The sequence below is a fragment of the Pleurodeles waltl genome, chromosome 5 (assembly GCF_031143425.1).
Source record: "Pleurodeles waltl isolate 20211129_DDA chromosome 5, aPleWal1.hap1.20221129, whole genome shotgun sequence".
NCBI classification, from domain to species: Eukaryota; Metazoa; Chordata; class Amphibia; order Caudata; family Salamandridae; genus Pleurodeles; species Pleurodeles waltl.
The window spans coordinates 779,074,705-779,101,354 of NC_090444.1; the positions used below are offsets into that span (position 1 = coordinate 779,074,705).

Here is a 26,650-nt window from a genome sequence, read left to right on the forward strand (position 1 = left end):
GTTAGGAATACAGTGAGTATTTGTTCTATATAAATCCAGCCTAAAACACACAAACATAAAAAATTGTAAAGTTAGTATCATTACTTCAGTTTATTATTTATGCACTACCTTCAAATTACTATAAGTTGCACACCTCCGAACACACTTTTGTCATTACACTTGCCACACTACAACAATTATAACTGATGCCTTTTCCATGCACTGCTATATACCCTTGCGTACTACCTCACTTATAGCATATGAAGTCATAGCATTCATAACAACACTTATAACTTCTCAAATGATATTATTTGTCACAACAGTGCATGGTAGAGTGGCGAGTTATAGTTAGCAAGTTGAAAAAAAAGTGGATCGAGGTACTTATGATAATTTTAAGGTGATCTATAAGTTGTAAATAAAATTTATACCTATAACTCTAGAATGTTTTATGTTTTTATAGTTTAAAGTTGGTTTGTATAGAGAAAATAGGTTTTCCTTAATCTAACTAAGTTTTAACCTTATTTTATTGAATATATGTGTGTGTTTGTGTGCGTATATTTTCAGTGGGGTCATCACTGGGTAGTTACAATTAGGTCTGTGTTTGGATAGGAAAAACATTTTTGGTTTGCTAATAACTTTGACATTGTTTGATGAATCTTCACAAACCATTACAAACACAAATTCTCATTCATCTCAAGCCCTTTCTTGGAAAGTTTTGATGTGATCAATCAAGCAGGGACTGAGAAAAAGTGGGATTCTCAGGATACATTTTCCTCAGTAATTTTTACATTGGAAAATTGAACAGTGATACTGCAATAACTGCTAAGTGGAATTACACCATATTTTACAGAGAGCTGGAAGGCTTTAACATATTTATCCCTAAGTCAAACAGATTCAAAAAGGAGGAAAGCCCATTGTACAAAACTGTAGCCCGTTTGCTGTTCCTGAAATAAGAACAACATTGTCTGCAAATAAGAGGACTGGGGTAGGTTGCTTTCCAATTTAGAGCATGTCCTTGCCGCAAGTTATTAGGTTGTCATCAAGGCGATTTACATAAAATAAAAATAGGAACGCCAGACTCTCCAAAAAGGTTTAAGACGTGAGGTGAAATCTCCATCATGGGAGTAGTGAACATTCATAAAGGGCAGCATAGGAAATCAAGCAATACTTGTTTGACCCCCGAGGACCTTAGCAAGTCCCACAGTCTGGCACAGTTTACAGTGTCAATGGAACAGGAGAGGTCCATAAAAGTAATATGAATGGCACTTCCTATGGTCTTCACATAATTTCCTAAGATCAGAGACAAGTTAAGACACAGCTCACTCAACCCCAAACCCATGTGAAAACCATATTGAACATCAGCAATGATGTTATTATCCTAGGCCAATTTCTCCAAACTGGACAATAAAACATGGCCAAGCATTTTAGAGGAGAAATTAAGTAAAAAATGTGGGCAATAACAAGAAGAATGTTTTGTTCTCCCTTTTTAAAAATGGGTACAATGATTACCTCTTTTCAGAAGTATGGAAGTGGGCCAGTTATTATTGCATAAAACTCATTAATCACTAGAGTCTACCACAGCTCCACATAAGCTTTAAAAATATCAGCTGGAACTCGATCAGGTCCAGGAGCTTTCCTGGAAGTGTATTTGTTCATGGCATCAGTTTCCTCACAGAGGTTGACTGACTAAAGGCACGGGCAGATGACATATATGCATTGAAAACCTCAACCGCATCCATAGCGAGTTTTCTGTAACATGACGAATATTGTTCTGAAATGTTCCTCCCAACTGTCCGCACTAATGTAACATATGGGTTTGAGACTATGGCTTCAGGTCCTAGAAAAACCAAGGACCTTCTTGATATATAGGGTGGAAAGATTTGCTATTTGGGCATCACCTTTGATGAAGAACTAAACTGGCCTCACCCACTGGATGTTATGTCTCTTTACAATTCCAGAGCGCTGTTGACACAGTCTTTAGATGTGCATCAAGACTCAACTATAGGCCTGTGAAGGAACTTATTTACATTTATCATGCATAATGTTCTGAAATTGACTTATTTGGAGCTGGTGTTTGTGGACATACTTACTATCTTTTAGGGCCAGATGTATCAAAAAAGGCATTTGTGATTCGGAAATAGCGATTTTTAAGAAATCGCTATTTCTGAATCGCAAAATGCAATTTATCATATTTGCGATTTGGTAATAGCGATTTCTTAAAAATCGCAAATGCTATTACCGAATCACAAATTACAATACCGGCCCCATGCACACCTATGGGCCTGTAGGCCCATATTTGCGAATTTTTTGCATTTCCCAACTGGAATTCGCAAATTTGGGAAATGCGAACCCCAGGGTGCTGGGGGGCTAAGGCCCTCTCTGCTGCACCCCAATACGTTTTTTAAGGACATGTAAGCCATACACATGCCAAAGGGGCATGTGTGCGTTACATGTCGATTTTAAAAATGCATTTTTAATGCATTTTTAAAATTTGCACATGGTTACCCCCAAGTTCAACTTGGTGGTAATAGCGATTCCTTAATGCTCAATTCGCATTAAGGAATTGCTTGTTACATGTGGTTTAGAAATCGCAAATAAGGATTCCTTATTTGCGATTTCTTATTTAGAGAACCGCAATTTGCGATTCCCTAAACAGGCTTGCAAATATAAGGAATCGCTGTTTTAGCGATTCCTTAAATTTGCATTCCGAATGCCTTTCATAAATACTGAAAGGCATTTTTGCATGCGCAAACGGGCATTCGCACCGTTTACGAATACAAAAATGCTTGATACATCTGGCCCTTAGTTTGGAGAATTGAAGACAGCTTTCTACGTAAATTGTTGACAGAACCGGGGGGTGGAGCTAACCACTATGCTGTGAGTAGCTTGCCACGTGAGCTCCCCGTCGGCCAGTGATCCCCCAGACTTTCTTGGCCACCCCACCTGACATTGGTGCACTGGCTCTGGGGCCCCTGGACTGCCAGCAGCTTGGTGCATTTAAGCAAGTGCCCACCACCCACTGTGAGGTGCCCCTTCATGGTAGAGAATGTTATAGTCACTCCCTATCCTGACTTTACCTTCCAGAGGGCCTTGTTCACTGCGGTGAAGAAGAAGCTTCATGAGCTGGGGTTACTTTACTCTTTGCTCTTCCAGGTCAATCTGAGAATACAAGCAGAGGACAAGTTCCACTTTTTCATGGATCCCACTGCAGGGTCAGACTGGCTGGAACTTTATGATAAGGGGTCAATGCGACCGAACCCTCAGGACATCATTAGCTGTAGCGTCTGAGGTGCCAGCGCTCTTGTTGAGGGGCGGATCCGAACTACCAGATGGCAGGTGGCCAAGGAACAGACAGCAGCCTCCTTGAGTTCTGGCAGAAGCTCGCCACACTTGGAGCAAGGCAAGGGGACTTGGGTATTGCTCTGCCCCTCTTTTTTGCTTTTTTGGGGGGTAGTCACCTGAATCCATGCTCCAAATGGCTGCCAACACTGGTTGAGGTGCTGGCAGTTAATGAAATGTCAGCACTTCTAGATATACAAAGTTAGATTTCCTTTACTGAACAGATTTATGTCAAATAACATAAAGCATGATCTCCAGACCAAAAGTTACCTTTCTGCCAAATTCGGTGTAATTCTATCTAGGGGTTTGAGATGCAGACATGTCTAAAGAGTTTATGAAAGTTGACATGGGAAACTCACTTTATTTTTCTCAGCCCCCACCTGACGGATCACCCAAAACTTTCTATGCACAATAAGACCCATGTAAGATTTTTTTGGGAAAATATATTGAAGATTTGTCAAGTGGCGCCAAAGATATAGCAAAGTCAAAAAACAAATTTTCTATGGAAACTAGGTCCTAACAGTTTTCTCATCAATAATTTTACAGCAGATGTTAAAGTGATATTATGAATGATGTTATCACAGATGTAATGAGTGATGTAATATGTGGCATAGCAGTGCATGGCGAAGGAGCAAGTTATAGTTACATTAGGGCACGAGTTATAGTTACTTGAGCTGACAATAAATATAAGTGATGAATTTCTATGGTTTTGTATGTAAATTCAGAATCTTACTGTAACTTCCGTGTAACCTTTGTTCTATTTCCTAACTATACCATTCCTGTAACCTTTGTTTTTTTCTGTGAATTTCTATTTTTTTAGCATCAAGTAATTTTAATTGCTATATATTACACCAACCACCAACGTTTATATTTTCATGTTACGGCCAACCAATCACAGTGCTCAGTAATGGGGTCTTGCTTCATTTTATTTTTTTTCTCTTAGTACCCTTAGTACTTCATTGAGAGTACAGCAGGTCCACAGCAACATGAAGAAAAAATATTTTTCACTTTGACCCCCACACAGAGCCAGGGGGTCAGGGTACCCCTAACCTGCACCTTTCGCAGTTGTTTTGTTTTAATATTTTTAAATATTCAGGAACAGGGACCCAATCCTAAAATGACAGTTGCAACATTACTCTTCATGTTGTGGCTAGCAAATTGCAGCAGATGGTCACGCAGGACTGGCCCCAGTCCTGTGAGACCAACCAGTAAGAATGCTTCAATTGCTGTTTTTTCCTTTGTACTCCCTTGACACTCCCTCAGAAGTACCTCGTCATTAGTTGCCTATACATTTTGAAGCTTAATTTCTCTCAAGTGGCAGAACAGATTTAGCTTTCTGCCAAATTTTGTATAATTCCATACAGTCATTTTGGCAGTAGCAATGTCTAAAGTTCATATGGGAAATTGCAAAGGGAAAACACATTTTAGGATCCCCTTTTTTCTCACCCGCTCTTGAAGGCTCACCCAAAAAACTTTACAGGATGGCACTGAGGTAGATAAAGCTGGTTTTTGGAAAGCTTGGTAAAGATGTGTCCAAGGGGCAAAAGTTATCGCCAGAACAATTTTTTTTTTCCTAATTCTGTGTCCTACTTCTAACTACACAGTGACAACCCCTGCTATGTAATGTGCATATATGTGTGTGTGTGTGTAATTCATACACACACAAAAACACACACACAACAGTGATCTTCTGTAAGGCTTCTTGTAAACAAAAAGTGTTTTTTACATTGTATCCAACTGCATTCATTATAATCGTATTAGAGTACATAACCTGATGCCTTGAGACTTATCTTTGAAGATCACACTCATTAGGTACGCTCACTCATTTACGTGCTCATTCAATAAGTCACTACCTGCCTCTCTGGTTCGCTTACTACTACATTCGCTTTCTTTTAAAACTACTCATTTGAAGATAAGAACACAAAGGTGGGATTGTTGCAGCATCAAGTTCATGGCAGGAGCTTTCTCACACTGATTTTGCAAACGTCATGGTACCACATTGGAACAAATCACCGCGTCGTAGCTGCAAAAAGGCTTAGCTGCACATACTCTGAATTTTCAGAATACTGCACCTCCCTCCTGCTGGAAAAGGGCACTGGTCACTGCAAACAGTTGACATTAGATGAAGTTGATGGTGTTACAAAAAGATGAATATGTGGTAACATGAAAATGTCCTACCAGGTTTTTTAGGTTGAATTTCCTTCTTATGCATCTGTGTTTCTTGGTCTACAAAACAAAAGCAATCAATAAAATGAAGTGAAAAGCATTGGGTAGTAATCACTGAACATAATTTATAGCTAATTAATCTTCCAACCAGCTAGCTACGTTTCAACAAGTACATCTCATATATTATATCAAATGTTTTATATCTATGCCTTGCTAACATTGATTACAAGAGGATGACATTATTATCACAAAGCTTAGAGGTGCCGATATTATCAACCCAAAATCCCTTCCAGAAATAGAACTGTTTCTTGCAGGTTACACTCACACCTGAGTGGCAAGGTTACACTCACACCTGAGTGGCAAGGTTACACTCACACCTGAGTGGCAAGCATGTAACTCAGTCAACTATCTTTCCATCTCACATAGTCAGAGTATATTCAGACATATATTGTCGACAGGTTGAATAATTTGTGTTACCATGTATTTACTGGTCTTTGCCGCTTAGTTCTACCTTGCTGACTGCCACAAAAGTCCTAACTGATTGCTTAGAGTATTTTAAGTCACTCCTGCATTTATAAATCTGTTGAAATTAGGAGCGAGAGATCCCGGTCTTCGTTGGTGAACCCTGAGGAGGTCAAACAACTCCAAACAATCCAGATGCTAGAGTAAAACAGGCTGCTGTGTCTAATCAGAAGCCTACCATTTTTATCTTAGCACAAGGAGGAGGACCTTTGTCAGGGATAATAGTGCATGATAGATTTAACAAAACATCAAAAAATACAGTTAAACAATAGGGGCCTTATTTACAAGGCCCTATCTGCGCACACTGCGACCCTGGAGTGTCATTTTATTTGATGCTCTGGTGGCGCAGTGTGCCATCCCATATTTACAAGGACACACAAAACCACCTAGCATGGCTGGTGTGCCATCCTGCACAAAAATAATCACCCCCACAATGCAGACATCCTTGCACCAAATATATCCTGTATGCTATCAGCGCCATCTAGTGGACAAACTTGAAGGGAGTCAGGCAGCAAGAAAATAATATAAGAGGTTTAAATAGACCTCTGTATTTGATGCAAGCATATTGAAACAGTGGGTCCTAAAGAGGTGCAGTGATCGACTCACTTGAAATACAGTGGTCGACACACTTAAAAAATTCAGTGGTACACATATGGATAAACAGTGATCCACACACTAGAAATGTTCAGAGTACAAAGAAAAGAAATGTTTGCCTAGTCAACAATAGTTGTGATATGCAAATTTACCAACTGATAAGATTGAGGGCACCCTTATAATTATACTACAATTATATATGCTGTGTTTGTATTTAATACTTCAGTATTTTATAACAAAATATTCAGCCAAAGCGCAAATAAATGTAATCAATATGTATATTTTAAAACAGGTGATGAGATGAAAATGAATAACATACAAGTTTGGAGGTGCATATATAGTGTGGTATAGCTTAGTACACATGGAGTGGAGCCATTAGATAAGATTATTAAGCACATAACTAGAATGGCATCTAACTGCATAACAGACTAATGGTCTTCCACCATGCAAAACATCACACAACCTCCATTCTTCTTAAACACCCCAGTGGAACCAACAATGACATGGAGTAAGTGGAAAAAGTTTTTAATAATTACCTTATAGTGTGTAGTCCTAACTTATATGTTAAGAGAAAAGTTGCACTATTAGCACACTGCCTGGGAGTTGAAGGACAGGAGATCTTAGAACATCTTCCAGATTTGTCAGATGACGAGGAAAATGATTTGAATGCATATGAAATAAGTATAAAGATGCTAGATAAACAATTCCTACCCAGGATTAGTACAATTTTAGAGAGGTATCATTGTGGCAAATGCTCACAGAGGTAGTAGGAGAACATAGAGGACTTTGTGTCTGAGCTAAGGCGATTGGCTGTGTCCTGTAAACTTGGTGCAACTTTGGAAGAGCAAATTTGCTACCAATTTCTATGAACAAGCTACATAGAGAGGGTCCGAGAGTTACTATGGCTCAAGGATGACCTCCCCTTAATGAAGTACTAGTAGTATCAAAACAGGTAGAACATATGTTATTTTGTGTGAAAGAACTTAAAATTGTGAGTAAGAGTGTGACACCTGAGAATAAAGCAGAACTAAATGTGGTGAGAGAGAAGAAAAAAGAAACTCATAATACATCCAATAAAGGGTTTTGAGGACAGTGTTTCAGATGCGGAGTGACAGGTCACATGGCTAACTGGAGAGAGTGCCCAGCATGGAGGGCAGTATGTAAAGGGTGTAGCAAGAAAGGACATTTTGTTGAATGTTGTAGATATAGGAAAAATGATAAAAGAAATAACACTATCAAAGTATCTTAGGTTTATGATGAAGTTGTGTTCCAAGTGAACGACGCAGGCAAAGGTAATCCCAAAGACATCATAAAAATAATTAACACTGATGTTGAAGCAATGTTTGATTCATGTTCACGTCTAACAATCATTTCTGACCAGGTATTTCATAGACCTTTTGCAAACAAAGTAAAGTTATATGAAATGGACATACAACCTGGAGGATATGGGGATCAGCCAATAGTCATAAAAGGATATGTTTGGGGAACTATTCAATATGGGGGAATAGAAACACAAACCAAAGTGTATGTAGCAGAAAGCGGTGACAACATTTTAAGCTGCCCAGTTAAAAAAAACGAAGGAGTTATCTTCGACCCTACTGCATCACCACAAATCAAAATCCAAGTAGTGCACGAAAATTACTTTGTAAATACATTTCCACAAGTTTTCACTGTGAAACTGGGATGCCTCAAAACATACATTCACAAAATAAGGCTGAAGCAGAGTGCAATCCTAGTTGTTTCCAAAGTCCGACGACTACCGATAAGTATTCAAGGTGCTGTAAAGGTTGAGTTAGAGAAACTTTGTAAACAAAATGTCATTGAACCTATTGAAGCAACGAAGTGACTTGCTCCGATTGTTGTGGCTCGCAAAGTGGACAGTAAAGTGAAATTATGCATGTACTTACATGCACTGAACAAAGAAGTGGTAGTAGACAGATTTCCCCTGCCTATCATTGCAGAAATGTTCACCGCCCTAATAGGAGCAAATTTCTTTTCAACTCTAGATCTGACCTCAACATATTACCATGTCAGATTATACCCAGATTCTAAGACCTAACCTATCATGACTATGGGTGCATATAAATTCAAATGTTTGCCTTTTGTATTAATTTCAGCATAGTCGGTCTTCCAGAGAGCTATGACGGAAATCCTAACAGACATTCCAGGTGTTTTCTGCTACCAAGATGATGGGTTAGTTTGTGGTGCAAAGAACATGGAACATCAAGTTAGGTCGAACAAGTGCTTGAAAGATTTAAGAAATTTGGCTTAACAGTGAGAGCAGACAAATGTCAATTTGCATGTCCAGCGGTATCCTACCTAGGACACAGAATTGCAGGCAAAGAAATTAAACCGAAGGAAGATCTTGTGAAATCAATAATAGATTTTTCAACACCATCAAACAAAGATGAACTTCGAACATTTCTTGTGAAGGTGGCATTTTACAGTAAATTCATTCCTAACTTCTCTGAAAGAATATTCCACATGAGATCGTTTTTGAAATCCAAAACAGAATTTCTGTGGGACTCCTTGTGTGATAAAGAATTGCAGGATGTAAAACAGTGTCTTAGAAATGCACCCAACCTCAGTGCCTTTATACCAGGGAGGAAAATGATTGTGACTACTGATGCTAGCACAAATGGTCTGGGAGCTGTCCTATCCCAAATTGATAGTGAGGAAGAAGTCACTGAGAGGAGCAGAACCCACTACTCAGTGATAGAAAGAGAGACATTGGCTGTATATTAGGCCCTTCAAAAATGTGAAAACTTAACTTGGGGGAGAGAATTCAAGGTCAGAACTAATTGCAAACCGCTAAAAGAGATATTTGCGAAGGAAGGTCTAGATGCTATATCAAGTCATATTAGGAAGTGGATAACCAAAAGGCCGCCCGCCAGCCCAGGGCAAATCTACCTTCCCACGAGGACGCCGGCTCAGAATTGAGCCGGCGTAGTGGGAAGGTGCGACGGGTGCAGTTGCACCCGTCGCGTATTTCAGTGTCTGCTTTGCAGACACTGAAATACTTTGTGGGGCCCTCTTACGGGGGCCCCTGCAGTGCCCATGCCATGGGCATGGGCACTGCAGGGGCCACGCAGCACCCCCTACCGCCATCCTGATTGATAGTGAGGAAGAAGTCACTGAGAGGAGCAGAACCCACTACTCAGTGATAGAAAGAGAGACATTGGCTGTATATTAGGCCCTTCAAAAATGTGAAAACTTAACTTGGGGGAGAGAATTCAAGGTCAGAACTAATTGCAAACCGCTAAAAGAGATATTTGCGAAGGAAGGTCTAGATGCTATATCAAGTCATATTAGGAAGTGGATAATCAATCTACAGTAGGACACATTCACAGTTGACTACATCCCAGGTGTAAAAAACAAAGCAGCAGGCTGCCTATCCAGATCACCCCCGTAAAAATAGTATTGGGGATCACAAACAACTTTCAGAGGAGGAAGATGTTGTGTTCTTAAATGTCTGTGTGATGTCTTAGGGGGTGATAACAGAAGCAGTATGGAAAACAAACCTCAAAGAAGATGAGGATCTGACTTTGGTCAGGCAGTACTTGAACAGCAAATGGCCATCTAAAACTCAAATCAAAGACAATTTGAAGGCATTTTTGGTGTGTGAGAAATTAATTGGCAGAACATGACAACTGTTTGTACAAAACTGATACCCCCAGGAAATCTAAGACTGAAACTTATTAACAGAGCTCAAAAGGGTCATTTTGGAGTGTCCAAAACCAAAGAGAAAATACTAATGGACTTTTAGTGGCCTGGTATGACTATCCAAATTGAAAGATGTATAAGGGAGTGTGTACCTTGCAATGATAGAGACAAAATTTGAATTACAAGAAAACCACCCGTGCAGTTGCACAAACTACCGAAACACCCCTGGGATGAACTAGCACTGGACATTGTTGGGCCTCTACAAGGTGAACAGGCCACACAATACATCATAGTAGTAATCGATTTGTACTCAAGATGGCCTGAAATACAAATCACAGCCGACACCAGCTCCAGCAGTGTCATAAAATTCATAATCAAACTTTTTGCCAGAGAAGGATTACCATCTTCAATACAAACGGACAATGGAGTCCAATTCTGCTCAACTGAAATGCAAACATACCTGAAAGAGAATGGCATAACACATTTTCGTTCAGCTTTACACTACCCGGAGCCCAAGGAGCCATCAAACGATTCAACAAAATTTTAAAAGAGATCATTCAGCTCGCAAAGGTAAATTCTCTCAACTGGAAGACAGAAATAGCCAAAAGAATTGTTGAATACCGCCTCACTTCACAACAAAGCACTCGGAAAGTGCCTTTTGAACTACTCAAAGGGAGAAAGCCCCATTCAAAGCTACTTCCATCATGGGTGAAATGGGGAAAAGGATGGGTCAACATAAACATGAAAGTCATGGAGACAGCAGGAAATCCAACAACAGGAGACGAGAAAGGAGATTATGACAGAGATAATCAACTAAAAGACTATAAGGTTACGATAGGAGACTGGGTAAAGGTCAAGGCTCCCACGGGAAGCGCTAAGGACTTGAAATTCACAAAAGCAATGAGAGTGGTCAAATTGTTCCATAATGCCGTGAAAACTTATGATGGCAGAATATGGAATCTAGGGAGGATAGCATTTATCTACCCTTCCTCAATTGGACATACAACCCTCCTCGTAGAGTAGTATCAAATAAAGACAAGCCACATGGAATCTTTGAATACTCATCAACATTGCATGAAAGTGCATCTCAGGGAGATATCCCTATAGAGTACGAACACGACCCATCCGACCACCGAATTATTTAATGGACTATGGGGGTGATTCTAACATTGGCGGGCGGCGGAGGCCGCCCGCCAATGTTCCCCCGTCAAAATACCGCTCCGCGGTCGCAAGACCGCTGAGGGTATTTTGAGATTTGCCCTGGGCTGGCGGGCGGCCGCCAAAAGGCCGCCCGCCAGCCCAGGGCAAATCTACCTTCCCACGAGGACGCCGGCTCAGAATTGAGCCGGCGTAGTGGGAAGGTGCGACGGGTGCAGTTGCACCCGTCGCGTATTTCAGTGTCTGCTTTGCAGACACTGAAATACTTTGTGGGGCCCTCTTACGGGGGCCCCTGCAGTGCCCATGCCATGGGCATGGGCACTGCAGGGGCCACGCAGCACCCCCTACCGCCATCCTGGAACAGGATGGCGGTAGGGGGTGTCAGAATCCCCATGGCGGCGGAGCACGCTCCGCCGCCATGGAGGATTCTGTAGGGCAGTGGTAAACCGGCGGGAGACCGCCGGTTTACCCTTTCTGGCCGCGGCTGAACCGCCGCGGTCAGAATGCCCTTGGGAGCACCGCCAGCCTGTTGGCGGTGCTCCCGTGGTCGGTGACCCTGGCGGTCACCGGCCGCCAGGGTCAGAATGACCCCCATAGTCTGTAACTAAAAAGAACTACAGATTGCTTGCTGATATGTGCATAGTGGCTATTGTTTTTTTCCTTCATTTACCATTATATGTTAACAGCTGTGGTATAAGGGGTTCTACACATATGGAAAACTATCTTCCTATGTTCATTTATGCACTTAATTAAGTTCCTGTTTCTTTTCCCTGTTCACCCCTTTCCCTTACTCTATGACCATCTGTAACTAACCTTTTTCAGTAATGAAAGGGGGATGTGTGGTATCTTGGTATTTACTGTGTTGGTTCATCCCAGGTGCCCCTATGACCATTATAATAATGGTCCCTCCCACCAAGATTCCAGGAGGAGAACTTGGACAACTGGGAGAGCATCTGAGGGTGGCCAGTACTGTGATGTGCTGTGGCTGGGGCACTCAATTATTAAACTTATCATTTCACTTCCATCACTCTTCTGTGTGATCTTTGGACATCCCCAGATACACACTTACATTTGTCTATCTTTGATGGCCACACATGGGTTCAGCACTAGGTTTGAGCCACTTGTCGCCAAATTGTTGAGTGTGGAAATGACCCAAGACATGAATCTCCTATTGTACGATTTATTCTTGTCAAGCTCCAGCCATGGCACCAGCAGAGATGCTAAACCGTTCTGCACCTGCTCTTCCCAGTAATGCCTACTTCTTATTTTAACTCTAACATCATACATTCTATGACTTCATTACATTATGAACTCTAGATACTCCAAGCCTATTGGTTAACATGCTTACTGTTTCAACATAGCACAAACCACAGGTTTGGCAAGTTGGAAGCATGAACAATTTTCAGACAATTACTTCTATGCTAAAATGTAAAAGATTTCTTTGTTGATTTTTCTAGGATTCGAAAACCAGTTCTTGAGCAAGGCAGGACAGAGTGGCTAAGCATGGCTACATGTTAGATACGTCAATGTTGTGAAGTGAAGCACCATGCTGCACTCCCAGAAGCTTCAACTGAGGCATCATGCTGTGCTGCAATAAGCTCCAAGGGGTACATCCCTATATATCCTCGACAAAGATGACATGTTTTCAATGGACATACATTACACATTTGCCACTCTTACAGTTTACCTTCTTACTTATGGTATATTTCTTGAGGTTACAATACTTCAGTGGGGAAAAGTTGAAAGCTGATACCAGACAGAGCTGGTTGTTTTAAAGGTAGCAACCAAGTTTTGAATTGTGGGGAAATGCTCTGAGCCAGATGTACTAGGACATCCTGTCCAACATGGTGTCATCTTTGTCAGCTAGCATTAGCATCAAGCTTTGGTCAAATAGAGTTGAAAAAGTTGATGAGCCAAAAGTTTCAGAACTTTTTTGAAACAATTCTATATCTTCTCTGGTGTGCTTAAAGTTTCTAAACTTTCATAGAAGTGTCATTGGACATTAGCCATGGTTTCAAGTAAGAAAAGGCTTCATCGCTGCTAAAAGTCCTGTTGCCTTTGATCTTTTTGTCTTTTTTTTCTCCAGGCTGATGTAGCTAGCTCTTGTGCCTATTCCACACTTTCCCTGAAAAGCAGTTCCACAGAAGCACTTTCAGAGAGATCCTGCTGCAGCCCTCGTGCCTCTTGCCCTTGTAGGTTAGGAAGACATTATTTTTACTGGCTCTCAGAGAGAGAACATTTTCAGGTCAAGGGATTGTTGTAATCTCATTGATAGGCGGTTCATTTTACTTTAGCATTAGAATGTTTTCGCTGGTTAAGTCATTGTCACTATGATGTAAGGGGGTGGCAGAGCTGATGACTGCTGTGTAGAATGGCACTGACTCTCTGTCATACTTGGAACCTTCACATCAAGGTTCTTTATTATTGTAAGCAGCACTTGGTTTCTAAGGTCAGGAAAGAATGTTAGGAATTAAGCCCCTGTTGCCAGTTGGTGTTATACTGGCAAGGGAGAAGGTCATTCTTAGCAGGTCGATTAAAGGAAACAAGTTCAGCACTTGGAGAACGTGTTGTTTATTTACTACATTTTCTGGTGACAAGTGTGGCAGTCTAATCGCTGACCTCCTGAGTGACAAGGAGTTTAAATGGAGAACAACTCACAATAATGTGGTCTTACATTCCACAAAAAGAAGTGTGTATTCTTAAGCAAAGACATTGAGTACTTGGGCCACACAATATCTGGGGAAGGAATTAAGCCAAAAAAAGATCTTTTGGAAGCCATAAAATTGTCTCCATGCCCAAAGAACAAAGATGAACTAAGGACTTTTATGGGGCTTATAGACTACTGTTCACAATTTATTGAGAACTGTGCAGCCAAAACAGAAGAGTTGAAGATTTTGTTGCATAAAGGACATGTTTTCAATGGTCTGAGGTTCAAGAGGCATGTTTTGATGACATAAAGCAAGAGGTGTGATCTGCAAAAATGTTAGTACCATTTAATATTACATGTCCTACTTTTCTCACTTTAGATGCTAGTGCTTCTGGTGTGGGTGCTGTGTTATCTAACTTCACAAAGCTATAGAAAGGACGGTGGCCTTTGCCTTGCGCTCGCTGAGTGAAAATGAAAGGAATTACTCAGTCATTGAATGAGAAGCATTGGCGGCTGCGTGGTCAGCAGAGTACTCTAGAACATGTTTGTGGGGTATAAATTTCTAACTGAGAACAGATCACAAATCATTGATCAAAGTTTTAGCTGCAGGAGGAGCTGGTAGGGATCCGCAAGGTTGGTGAGTTTGGCGGCTCACTTACAGGACTTCTTGAACCATGTTGAATACATTCCAGGGTGGCGCAATGTCCAAGTCAATGCCCTTTCGCTTCTTCGCTGGATTGGAAGGTTGGTAATAGGAAGGCAGTTTTAAACAAGGAAAAGGAAGGGGTAGTGGCTCGGCTAGAGGACACAGTACAGCATGGCTTAGGAGTTTTTACTAAAACAGAGTGGGTTCAAGAAATGGCAGAGGATACAGTTTTACAGAGTGTGAGTAGGATTATTTTTGAGGGTGGAAGGAGAGAGCGCAGTTGCTTTGTCCGTGAGATCATAGGTGAAAATATTGGACGAGTTGTTGGTTAGTGACGGAGGTGTGGTGATGAGAGGAGACAGATTTGTGCCGCCAGAAGACCTAGGAAGAAAAATTATACAATTGGCGCATGAAAGACTCTTGGGCTAAACATTGACTCAAATGAGAGTGAAAGAAAAGGAAAAGGAAAAAAGGTTAAAAATTGGAACAAAGTTTGCAATGGGACACATTGAAAATCCAGGAGATGGCACATGGTTTCTATGGACTTTATTGGGCCTTTGCTGGGAGTTGGGTACAATTTAAGGTTTGCCTTGGTCTTGGTCGATGTGTATTCTAAATGGATGGAGATCATGTTTAAGAGAGAGGTGTCTACAAGGAACACCATTAGAATTTAGCAAGAAATGTGTAGAATGGAAGGTTGTCCTCATACCATTATTACAGATAATGGTTCTCAATTAACGTCTGCTGAAATTAGAGATTTTTTGATAGCGCATGGCATCAGACATAACCAAACAGCACTATATAACCCTCAAGCCAATGGTGTTGTGGAAGGAATGAATCACATGATCAGAGGAACCATTCTATTGGCTGTAAGGTGGAGTAAGGATGTACATGTAGTAGTCCAAGAGCTATTTGGGCCCATTGTACCACTACACTTAAGAATATTGAAAAATCACCTTTTGAGATTATGAGGGGGCGCAAAGCTAGAACAAAACTAGTTCCAAGTTGGTTGACAGATGATTTAACAAATGATGACATTACAGGGAAGACTTCACAGGGGCGTAAACGTTCAAGAATACAAATTGGTGATTGGGTAAAAGTAAAGGATGGACATGTGGGAAGTGGATGGTTTAAATTCTGCGGTCCATTAAAAGTCAAATAAGTAAGTGATATGTATGTTGTGTTGACCAATTGAACCAAATGGAATAAACGCAGAGTACCATTGTATCAGAGAGGAGGCACATGTGGCTAATCAATAATTGATTTGAATGACGTTGAAGAAGGGTGTAGTGGGTTCATGTTGACTGGGGATGATGTAGGTGAACCTACAGATAGCTTGTAAAATTTTGATCTTGTTGGTGGTGAGGTAAGAAGAAGTGGGTTGATGAGAGTATATCTGGAGATGGTAGTGGTAGAAGGGAAGGCAGGATAATGAGAGAAAGGAGACTGCCTTCATATCTGAAAGATTACATAAGAGAACCAGCATGAAGATTCCATTAGGGAGCTAGCTTGAACTAGATAATTTTTCTTCTTAAAAGTACTATTAAATGTGTTTGATATAGAGTATCTAAGTTTTCCCTTTTCTTCATAGGGACTAGTTGTTCATTTCTTGTGTTTTGTTTCCCTTGCTTTCTTATGTTCAGAGTTCATTGTTTAGCTTGAATGTATGTTTTCATATTTTAAGTTGGCATCCCAGTTTGGATTGTTATCCTTTGTATTCAAATATTGAATGTGTTTGTTTTGATATGTGAGGAAGCAAGGTGTGTCGTGTTTGGAACCTTCACATTAAGGGTATTGTTGTAATCAGCCCGTGCGTTCTAAGGTCAAGAAATAATGTTAGGAATTAAATCTCTGGTGCCAGTTGGTGTTAGACTGGCAAGGGAGAAGGTCACTCTTGACAGGTTGATTAAATGATACAAGTTCAACACTTGGAGAACGTGTCATTTACTCACTACACTCTCCTGTTTAAGCTTGGAATAAAAGTACATGGTTATTCAATCTATCTGGCTTCGTTGACATCACTTGCCATAACATAAATATAGGATCGAGTCACTGCTTCACAATGTGAACCCAGCAAGTAACCAAGTCCAATGAGCCAGTGTCCAGAATGATGATTTCATGCCTTCAGTTCTAGTTAAAGGTGTTGGAGTGAGTTAGTGGTAAGGGTTCTGTGACTCATTTCTCCTGCAGAGTGGAGTAAACCAAGCTGTGTTTACAGTACTAGGATTATAGGGCGGTTCCAGCATATAAAGCTGTGTGCATGCCACAAAGGATTATAGGCTGGCCCTGGCAGACACAAAACAAGCACCACCATCCCTTAAAAAAATCTTGTTGTTCACAGCCATCTTTAGTTGTTGAGAACCCAACTCTGCATACCCAACCTTCTCATGAAAAGACAAGCAGCATAATTTTTAAAGACAGTAGGACAACCATCAATTGAATTGAACTAGTGTTATGAGCCTTCCAAATATATTTGGGAGCTATTGGTGCAGCTTGTGTCAGACCTGAAAGAAAAAAAAACTTAATTCCTTGGGATTTAAAAGTAGGGTCATATTCAAACATCTTGTGCTGGTGGTAGGTTAATGGAGAAGAAGTGAATGAATTCCAAGAAGTGGTAAGGAAATTAGAACTAAGATTTGAATGAATGAATAATTGTTGTATGATTACTTAAAATCATTACAAATTTGTGCAATTCAAGATAAAAGCTTGTGGTAAAGTGCTGACAAATATTAAAGGCAGTTAATACATAATAGCAAATAAGAGGCAGTAAATTTTTCCATTCAATAATCAGGATTGTTCAGAGCATAAACGTTTCCCGTTGCTGATTCGCAATTGAGTTCAGTTTGTACCACCAGTTTATGGGGACTGGAGGAACCGGTATTATGGGCCAGATACTGGGTAAGGTGCAAACAGGATTGTTAAAATTAATTAATTCATGCTGACAGATAACAACAATTTATTTTTTGTTGTAAGCACAACAGACTGCAGGGGATTGCATAAACAATTATGGATTCAAGTTGGCTGATAAGTTCAATTTGTTCTCCTGGAGTAACCGGTGCTATGGGTTAAGGGTAGGTTTGTTGGACAATTGGTTGCTCCTTATTAAGGGGCGGGGCAGTGGGTGGTATTTGATCTATTTTTTCTGGCATCTTGTCTTTTAGCAGTGAATGAGCCAATTGCATATATTTCTCAAACATGGCCATGTCCGCCACAGTTTTTTAGAGTGTACAAGAGGTGTAAAGCCTCTTTGGCTGATTGAGTGCCCTAATGTAACAATATTGGCCTCAGTAAAGTGTGGCAGGATTGATGAAGAACCGGACAACAAAGTATTTTGTGATCCTGTGATGCCGAGTGTGATTTTCCAAGTCATCAATCAGCTGATCTAGTTTTACCAGCATGCCAGTTCTACTGATGTTGATGTACACATTGATAATTAATATAATTAATATCGCCTGGGTTCCTACCGGACTTGTGAGGCCTTTTGGTATTGTTCAATTCCAAAAAGGTAGGCTTATTGAATCAGTAACATATATAAAGATCTCTCCTGAGGGTCTCCCAAATAGGTGTGCCTTTTTGACCAGTTTATGAAATTTGTCATATCCAGATAGCAGCGTAGGTGTTAGTGCCCATGTCTCCTGTAGGCAGACGATATCTGCTTCCACTAGAAATGCTAGAGCATCCTTGTTCCGTATGATCTTTGTGATTCTGACCACATTCCAGGTCACTATGTTGATAGTTTCATACATTATGCTAGGAATGACTCGGGTTGTTTTGAGTAAGGTTCTCAGCAACCCCACCCCAGTTATTGGTGTCCTGTGTATTGTGGGGTGTGCTGCTCCAAGTAGTAGTTACTAGTCGGGCTCCTGTCTGAGCATCTAAATGACACTGAACATTGAGGTTCATACAGTCAAAGGGGTTTCAACCCTCTTTGACCCCTTTTATATGCCCTTCATGGGTATATTTTAGGGCTGATGTCGTAGGATATGTGGATATTTTTCTTTCTCCATCATCCGTACTAGGATCTCCCAGTCCGCAAACTGTTTCTGTTCATTGACCACCTTTACAGATGTGATGGTGTCATGTCATATTACCATGGTCAACTCTCTCCCTGTCTATATCTTCTCTAGTGATAAACAACAATGATGAAATATGCTGCAGACGTTTTAACATATTTGTTTTAATAAGGATAACTATATTGCCTCTAGATGTATACTGCGGGATGAAAATCATTTGTAGAAGCAGCCCTCTCCTACTGCATTATGACTTGCTATTTCATGATGAGCCCCTGTTCAGGGTAGTTGGGATGGCAGCCAGCTAAGGGGTTCGCCAGTGTGTCTTCTTGGGGAGCTGGGGTTCAGGGACTGTGCAGTTATTTCTATTGTTGCTTGTTCTGTGACCCTTGAACCTTGTACATGCCAGTTCTCCTCCCACATTGCTATTTCTCCAATTGAGGGGTCTCTCTGTAGATCTGTTGGACTCTGTTCTCTGTTTCCTTTACAGATTGCTGGTGTCAAGGATCCTGTATGTTCAGGAGCCTGGGTTAAGCTGGGCTTTGCCAAATGTGTGCTAGTTGGGTGTGCCAGGCAGTGTGACAGGAGGGCTATTTAGCGTTGATCCAAAGCCCATGTCATGGGATGTACTACTAGGTTAGGGGCTTCTGCCTTAGATGCTTTAACTGATCATCTTGAATTTGCGCTACAGGGAGCCTCCTCTGCCTGTATGGAGATGGCGTCTCTCTCTGGGTGGCGCTGGATTGTGGTCGCCACTGGCCTGACACTGGATGGCCTTTGAGTATGTCAGCTTATTTGTAGTCTTAGAGTCCCCAGTGGCTTCCTTTGGCAAGACTGAGGCCCTCATCATGACATTAGAGGTAAATCCTGCTTACCACCACAGTGACATTACTGCATCCTGCTGGACTCACTAGAGTAGCTGGAGGACTGGCACTGGTAAGTCAACATTTGCCACTAATCACCCCCATACCTGCATGCCATCTCGCACCCTCACCCTCACTCCCATCACTCCACTCCATCCCACACACTGCACCAATGCAAATGACTAACCCCAATGTCAAACCCTGTATGCCATACCAATGCATGGACAGCCCTCCCAGCCCTGCATGGACACCCATTACCAAAGCAAGCACAGCATGGAGGTACCAACAATCCCACAATACATCAACATACACATTCAAAGGTGGCAGGGCAACAGCAACGTTAGAAGGGAAGATAGGGATGTAAAATATGTCACAGACATGAAGCATAATACATCACTTACATCCCCACAGGTGCTCCAGCCAATGTCAGCAGAGAGGAGGTACCACGACTATTCAGTCCCCCAACCGAAGATGCCCCCAGTGATGACAGTAACTCTGGATTTCTGGATCTGGATCAACAACCTGGCCCATGAGGGACCACTGGTTAGTTGGTCACCCCAGCCCACTCACAGTCCACCACAGAGCATCCCCCGTCAGTATCCAACATCACAGTACCTACCCAGCGTACCCACACCTCTGTCCCCAGGACACGTCATTCAGCAGTGTGCCCACCTGTACCGGGACCCCAGTCCACACCTCACCCCCAAAACAATCAGGGACCTGGGTTCAATTGCCACGTCATTCAGGGGACAGGGGCACAGGGCAACAGGAAAACTGGGAGGCCCCTATGCACCAGGGAGAGGACAGGCCCAGGGAACTGACTCTCCACGAGGCACTCACTAATGTCCTGGGGGCCTACCAACATTCCCCAGACACGAGGGCCCAGGTCCTGAACAACATGCAGTAGAAGACGTGGCTGCGGGAGGAACACCATCAGGAGATCAGGGAGGACTTGCTGATCCTCAATACCACCATGATCTCCAAAGCAAGGGTGCTGGCAGACATGGCCAACATCATGAGGGAATGGACTGCACAGCCAAGGGGCCCCTGCCGCTAGTCAGTCTATTGCCCAGCCCACCACGTCTGCTGCAGCCAGTGGACAGGAGGCCCCGCCACAGGAACCACAGGCCACCAGCACCCTCCCCTGCAGAAGGTGAACCACCCTGCAAATGTTCCCTGTGGCCCAGGCCGAAGCCAGAGACACTTGCCAAGTCCAAGACCTCCACTAGGAAATGATACTCTCCTGATTGTCCCCCTTGTGTCCCATCCTGTCACCTTATTCACTTTGAACTGCCTTTGCTCCCCTTCCTATGGTTCTTTAGACACTTGACCTGTGCTACAAACAGACTGGAACAATACCCTGGAGTTTCCTCCATCATCACCCCATTCCATTGCACTTTTCAGTCACTTATTTGCACAATGATAAACACCCTTGAACACAATTTGAGTGACACTGTTTTATGTGTTGAAAATGTGCATATGTGGCAACAGTCACATCTAGTGCAAATGATCTGAACACTGTGATAGCAGACAAATAATGACCTGTAACTGTCTGTAGTGATCACATCAGGAGATTGTTGTCATATCACCAATATCTGAAAAATGAGAAGCCATAGGTGACAGTAAGTTGACATGCAAAGGAAGTGAATGCCATCATGGTACAGCCACACAGAAAACATCAATAGTCAGAGTTCCGCTGTCTCACCTGTGGGTCATTGGACGTATGGACGTATAACTGATGTCCTGTTCTCATCCTCATCCTCTTCCTCCTCATCCTCACTGTCCTCAGGGTCCATTGCTACCACAGGGACATCCCCAGTCCCCTTCTCCTACAGAAAAGGCACATTTTGTCTGAGGGCCTGGTTGTGCAACATGCAGCATGCCCCTAGTATCTGGCAGACCTTTCCTGGTGAGTAGCAGAGGGATCCAGCTATCAGATAGAGGCACCTGAACCTGGCCTTCAGGAGGCCGAAGGTCCTCTCGATTATTCTTCTGGTTCACCCATGTGCCTCATTATAACGGTTCTCAGCCCCTGTCCTGGTATTCCTCACAGGGGTCAGGAGCCACATGAGGTTTGGGTAGCCAGAGTCACCTGCAAGTATTGAGGGACAACATTTAGCCATACACAATCCTATGGGGATAACACCTGAAGGCATACACTGACATACAGTGTGTGGCTCACCTATTAGCCACACCCTGCGCCTCTGTAGTTGGGCCATCACATTTGAGATGCTGCTATTCCTCAGGACAAAGGCGTAAGGCACCGACAAAAGATACTTGGCAATGACATAGGAGATGTACTGGTCCGCTTGCCACACCATTTGCGCATTCAGTGAGTGGAAACTCTTACAATTCCTGAACACCTGTTTATTCTGGCAGGGAGAACAAAAGTTATATGTGCACTGTCAATCGCCCCAATAATATTGGGGGTATGCCCCATTGCATAGAATCCTGCCTTCACAGTGGCCAAATCTTCCACCTGGGGGAAAGCAATTTAGCTGCACATGTGTTTCACCAGGGCAGACAAAACCCTTGCCAGCACGATTGAAACATTGGCTGTGACATTCCTGCTGCCAAGCCCACTGTCACTTTGAAAGAACCAGTTGCCGGGAAATGGAGCACTAATAGCCCTTGCACAAGAGGGGGGATCCCAGTGGGATGACGGATAGATGATATCAGGTCAGGCTCCAATTGGGCACACAGCTCTGTGATTGGTCCTGTCCAGTCTATAAGTATGTATAACGTGCCTGTCCTCCAGTGTAGCCAAGTCCAAAAGGGGTCTGTACATGGGGTTTGTCTTCTCCTCCCATTCATCCGCAGCGGTGGGTATCTAAGGGACACAAGAGTGAGTAGGCTGTCACAATTTGAACAATGGAATCCCCACCTCTGTATACATAGTGCATTTATGTTATGGGACAGTGGGAATGGCAAGATATGTGCAAATCTAGGCAGTGATGCAGTTAAGGTTAATCTGATCGTTGTCCACCACCATGAAATGGCGACCGCCTGTCCTGTATGTAGGACAGGCCCTCCTGTCTTGTATGTAGGGACCACCTTCCAGCACAATGTTGGGCATCGTGGCGGAAGGCAGTCTTGCACCGCCGTGCAATTCCTCATTGAATAATATGGGGCTCTATGGAGGACAGTGGTCAATGGCCAATGGGGATCAGCACCTGCGTTGACTGTGTACACCGCCACGGACGTGACCGCCATTTTCTATCTGATTCCTCACTTGTTAACTGACCTTCAACAGGAGAACACACAGCTGTGACCTGTGTCTGGAACTTACCATGGCCAGTGTGACCAAGGAAATGGTCCTTGCCTTTACTGCAGAGGAGTTGGATTGATTGGTGGATGGGGTACTACCCCAGTACGGACTGCTGTATGGGTTCTCCAGACCAACAGGTGAGTACACCTTGGGCATGATGCATGTGGGAAGGATGCATGGAGATGTGTGTGCAAGCATCATGTCATCGGGGGGAATGTCATGTGGTGGCATATGTGGTGTGCGCTGGTCGATGTGTGTGCCAGTTGTGATGGAAACAGGATTGGTGGGCCATATGTGTGACAGACTGGATCGTATGTGTAATGGTGTCCTCCCGTCTGTATCACCTCTGCAGGTCAGTGCCCATAATAAGAAGGGATTATGATGTGCCTTCACCAATGATGTGCGGACCCTGGGTGTCTATGGCAGGCAGAGCACCCACTGTCGGAAACGGTGGGAGGACCTGATAGCTGGGCATGGAAAATCGTGGAGGCCCAACTGGGGATGGCCTCCCAACGAGGAAGGGGGACCCACTGGAACCTGACCCCCTGATGGCCCGCATACTAGCGGAGGCCTACCCAGAGCTGGATGGGCGCTTGAGGGCATCACAGCAGCCACAAGGGGGTGAGTACAGTGGCCGTTACAACAATAATTTGTGGGTGGCATGGGATCTGGGTGGTGGGTGACAATTAGTGGGTGCCCCTTAATGCAAGGCCAGACATTGCAGCATGATCCAGCTCAAGGGTAATGGTTGAAAGGGAAAACAAGGTAATCTAGCTTGGTTGCATTCCATATGAGGCAGGGCTTAGTGGGTCCCTGGAGGGGTGAAGTTGGTGGTGGTTGGCCCTGATCTTGCTGTGGCATATAGCCAATTATTTGGCAGTGCAATGCATAGTGCTCAATCCTGAACCCAGTGTGTGACGATTCTATGTATGCCTTCTGTGGTGTTGGTGCAGTAATTGACCCAGTGATCCCTTTCTCTCTCTCCCCCCCTTTTTTCTTCTGTCATCCTGTCCATGTGTCCATTAGCTTCATCATATGGAAGAGCAGGAGCACCGGCGACAGAGGGAGCTGCATCCCACAGGACTCAGGAGGCAGAGTCCACTGACGCCAAGGGAACCAGTGGGATGGAGAGCGAGGGGAGCACCACGGAGGAGACAGGAGCTGACAACACAGACTCCCTGGTGGTGGCGGACACCTCTGTGTCCACCCCAGCTGCAGGTACAGCCGCCACCCCCTGTACCAGCACAGCCCTCCCAGTAGCCCCTCAGCGAGTTTCCGTGTCTGCTCACCCAGGAGGGTGGGCATCTCCTTTGCCCCAGGTACCTCAGGTCCTACCCCAGTGAGCTCTGCTGCCCCAAGTGAGGAGGCTATTGACCTCCTGAGATCCATCTCTGTAGGGCAGTCAACCATTGTGAATGCTATCCAGGCGGCTGGCATCCCAGATGTAGCAATCCAATGCCTTCCTGGAGGGCATCCACAGTGCATTGGCGGCCCAACAGAGATCGGTTCAGGCTCTGGCCTCCTCTCTGAAGGCAGCCATTGTCCCTGTTCCTACCATTCCCCCTTCAACTACCACTTCTTAGCCCCAGTCTCCTCAACCCCAACCCATTCCATGCACACATACAGACGAGCAAGCACACAAGACATCACAAAAAAGTGGCACAGTCAGACACATGCACCACACTTCAGCCCACAAGCACTCAAGCAAACACCAGACAGTTGCAGACACAACCACATCCACTGCCTCCACTGTCTCCCCCTCCTCCTCGTCCTCTACCTCCTCCTCCCTCATAGTCACGTCCACACTCACACCTGCATGCACTGCATCAACATCCACCACCAGCATCACCACATTAAGCACACACACCTCACTAGCAGACACCTCCACAACATCCATGCATGCACCCCCTGTGTCCTCTCCCACCCTGTCTGTCCCCCCTCCTAAAGGACAGAAACACAAGCACTCTGACACCCAACAGCCATCCACCTCACACATGACACAGCCCATGCACCTGCACCCAAGTCCAGCAGACATACACCTCCAACAACCACTCCATCAACCTCCACTCCCATCTCTCCTCCCGCTTTCTGCCCCACCATCCCTAAGAAGCTTTTCCTTGTCTAGCTTGACCTCTTCCCTCCCCCTCGCCCTGTCCTGCCTGTAAGAGCAGGGTCCCAATGACCCAGCCCAGCACCTCAGCCAAACAGTCCACATGGACAGTGGAGGCACCTTCTAGTCGTGAAGGCAAGACAGTGAAGGATCCCGCTCTACAAGCCAGGAAGGGCAAGGATCCCACACCCTCTGCCATGAAGGGGAAGAAGACCTTAACTCCTGCCATGAAGGGGAAGGAGCCCTTGACTCCTGCCAGGAAGGGGAAGAAACTCTCAACTCCTGCCTTGAAGGGGAAGAAGCCCTCGACTCCTGCCATGAAGGGGAAGGAGCCCTCGACTCCTGCCATGAAGGGGAAGAAGCCCTCGACTCCTGCCATGAAGGGGAAGGAGCCCTCAACTCAAGCAGAGGGTGGCAGAGTGACACCACCACCAGTGGTCATGGAGTCCTCACCTCCAGCTGAGGTAGTTCAGCCCACTCCTCTGGCAGAGGCTGCACCTTCACCTGCTGACACAGTGCAGCCCTCACTCCAGCAGAGGCTGCCCAGGAGGCACCTTCACCTGCTGACAAAGTCCAGCCCTCACCTCCAGCAGAGGCTGGCAGGGTGACACCACCACCAGTGGTCACGAAACCTTCACCCCCATCTGAGGCAGTGCAGCCCACTCCTCTGGCAGAGGCTGCACCTTCACCTGCTGACTCAGTGTAGCCCTCACCTCCAGCAGAGGTTGCCCAGGAGGCACCTTCACCTGCTGACACAGTGCAGCCCTCACCTTCAGCAGAGGCTGGCAGGGTGACACCACCACCACCAGTGGTCATGGAGCCCTCATCTCCAGCTGAGGCAGTACAGCCCACTCCTCCTGCAGAGGCTGCACCTTCACCTGATGAAACAGTGCAGCCCTCACCTCTAGCAAAGGGCATGTAGGCCAGCCTCCTGGGACTGCTGAGAGACACTGACCTTGCACTCCCCAGCAAAGGATAATGGGCATAGAGCCCCCTCGAGAACCAGTGGGCAAGTCACCCACCTGAGAGACTGTGACCTTGCACTCCCAGCACAGAGAAATGGGCATGGAGCCCCTTCCAGAACCAGTGGACAGGTCACCCACCTGAGAGACTGTGACCTTGCACTCCACAGCACAGAAAAATGGGCATGAGCCCCCTCCAGAACCAGTGGGCAAGTCACCCACCTGAAAGACTGTGACCTTGCACTCCCAAGCAAAGGATAATGGGCATGGAGCCCCCTACAGAACAAGTGGGCAAGTCACCCACATGGGAGACTGTGACCTTGCACTCCACAGCACAGAGAAATGGACATGGAGCCCCCTCCAGAACCAGTGGGCAAGTCAGCCACCTGAGAGACTGTGAACTTGCACTCCACCAGCACATTTGAAATGGGCATGGACCCCCCTCCAGAACCAGTGGGGATGTTACCGACTTCGGGCTGAGGTACCCCCCTAAGGTGCCTGCCCACTTGCAAACTGATGCCCCTGCAGAGTTCTGTGTGGATGATGTCAGGAAACAAGTTGGGCCTTGGACTGTGCCCTGTGGACAATGGGCCCTTAGTACTTTGGACTGGGCATTGGCCCTTTATGGACATTGTACATATCTCTTTTTTATCCAATTGGTTCATTTGGTGGCTGTTTCCTTTTCTATACATTCTCATTACTGCCTTCTTGTTGTCCTTGCAG

General features: G+C 44.3%; 1 protein-coding gene across 43 annotated transcripts in view; it reads right to left on the reverse strand.

The window, feature by feature from the left end:
• TRDN (triadin) overlaps positions 1-26,650 on the reverse strand; it is a 1,868,677-nt gene that overhangs the window by 300,169 nt on the left and 1,541,858 nt on the right. For all 43 annotated transcript variants that reach the window (XM_069234794.1, XM_069234791.1, XM_069234779.1 and 40 more), the window contains one exon: positions 5,497-5,544. In XM_069234794.1, coding sequence (XP_069090895.1) covers positions 5,497-5,544 — 48 coding nt within the window. The remainder of the gene's footprint in view (positions 1-5,496; positions 5,545-26,650) is intronic.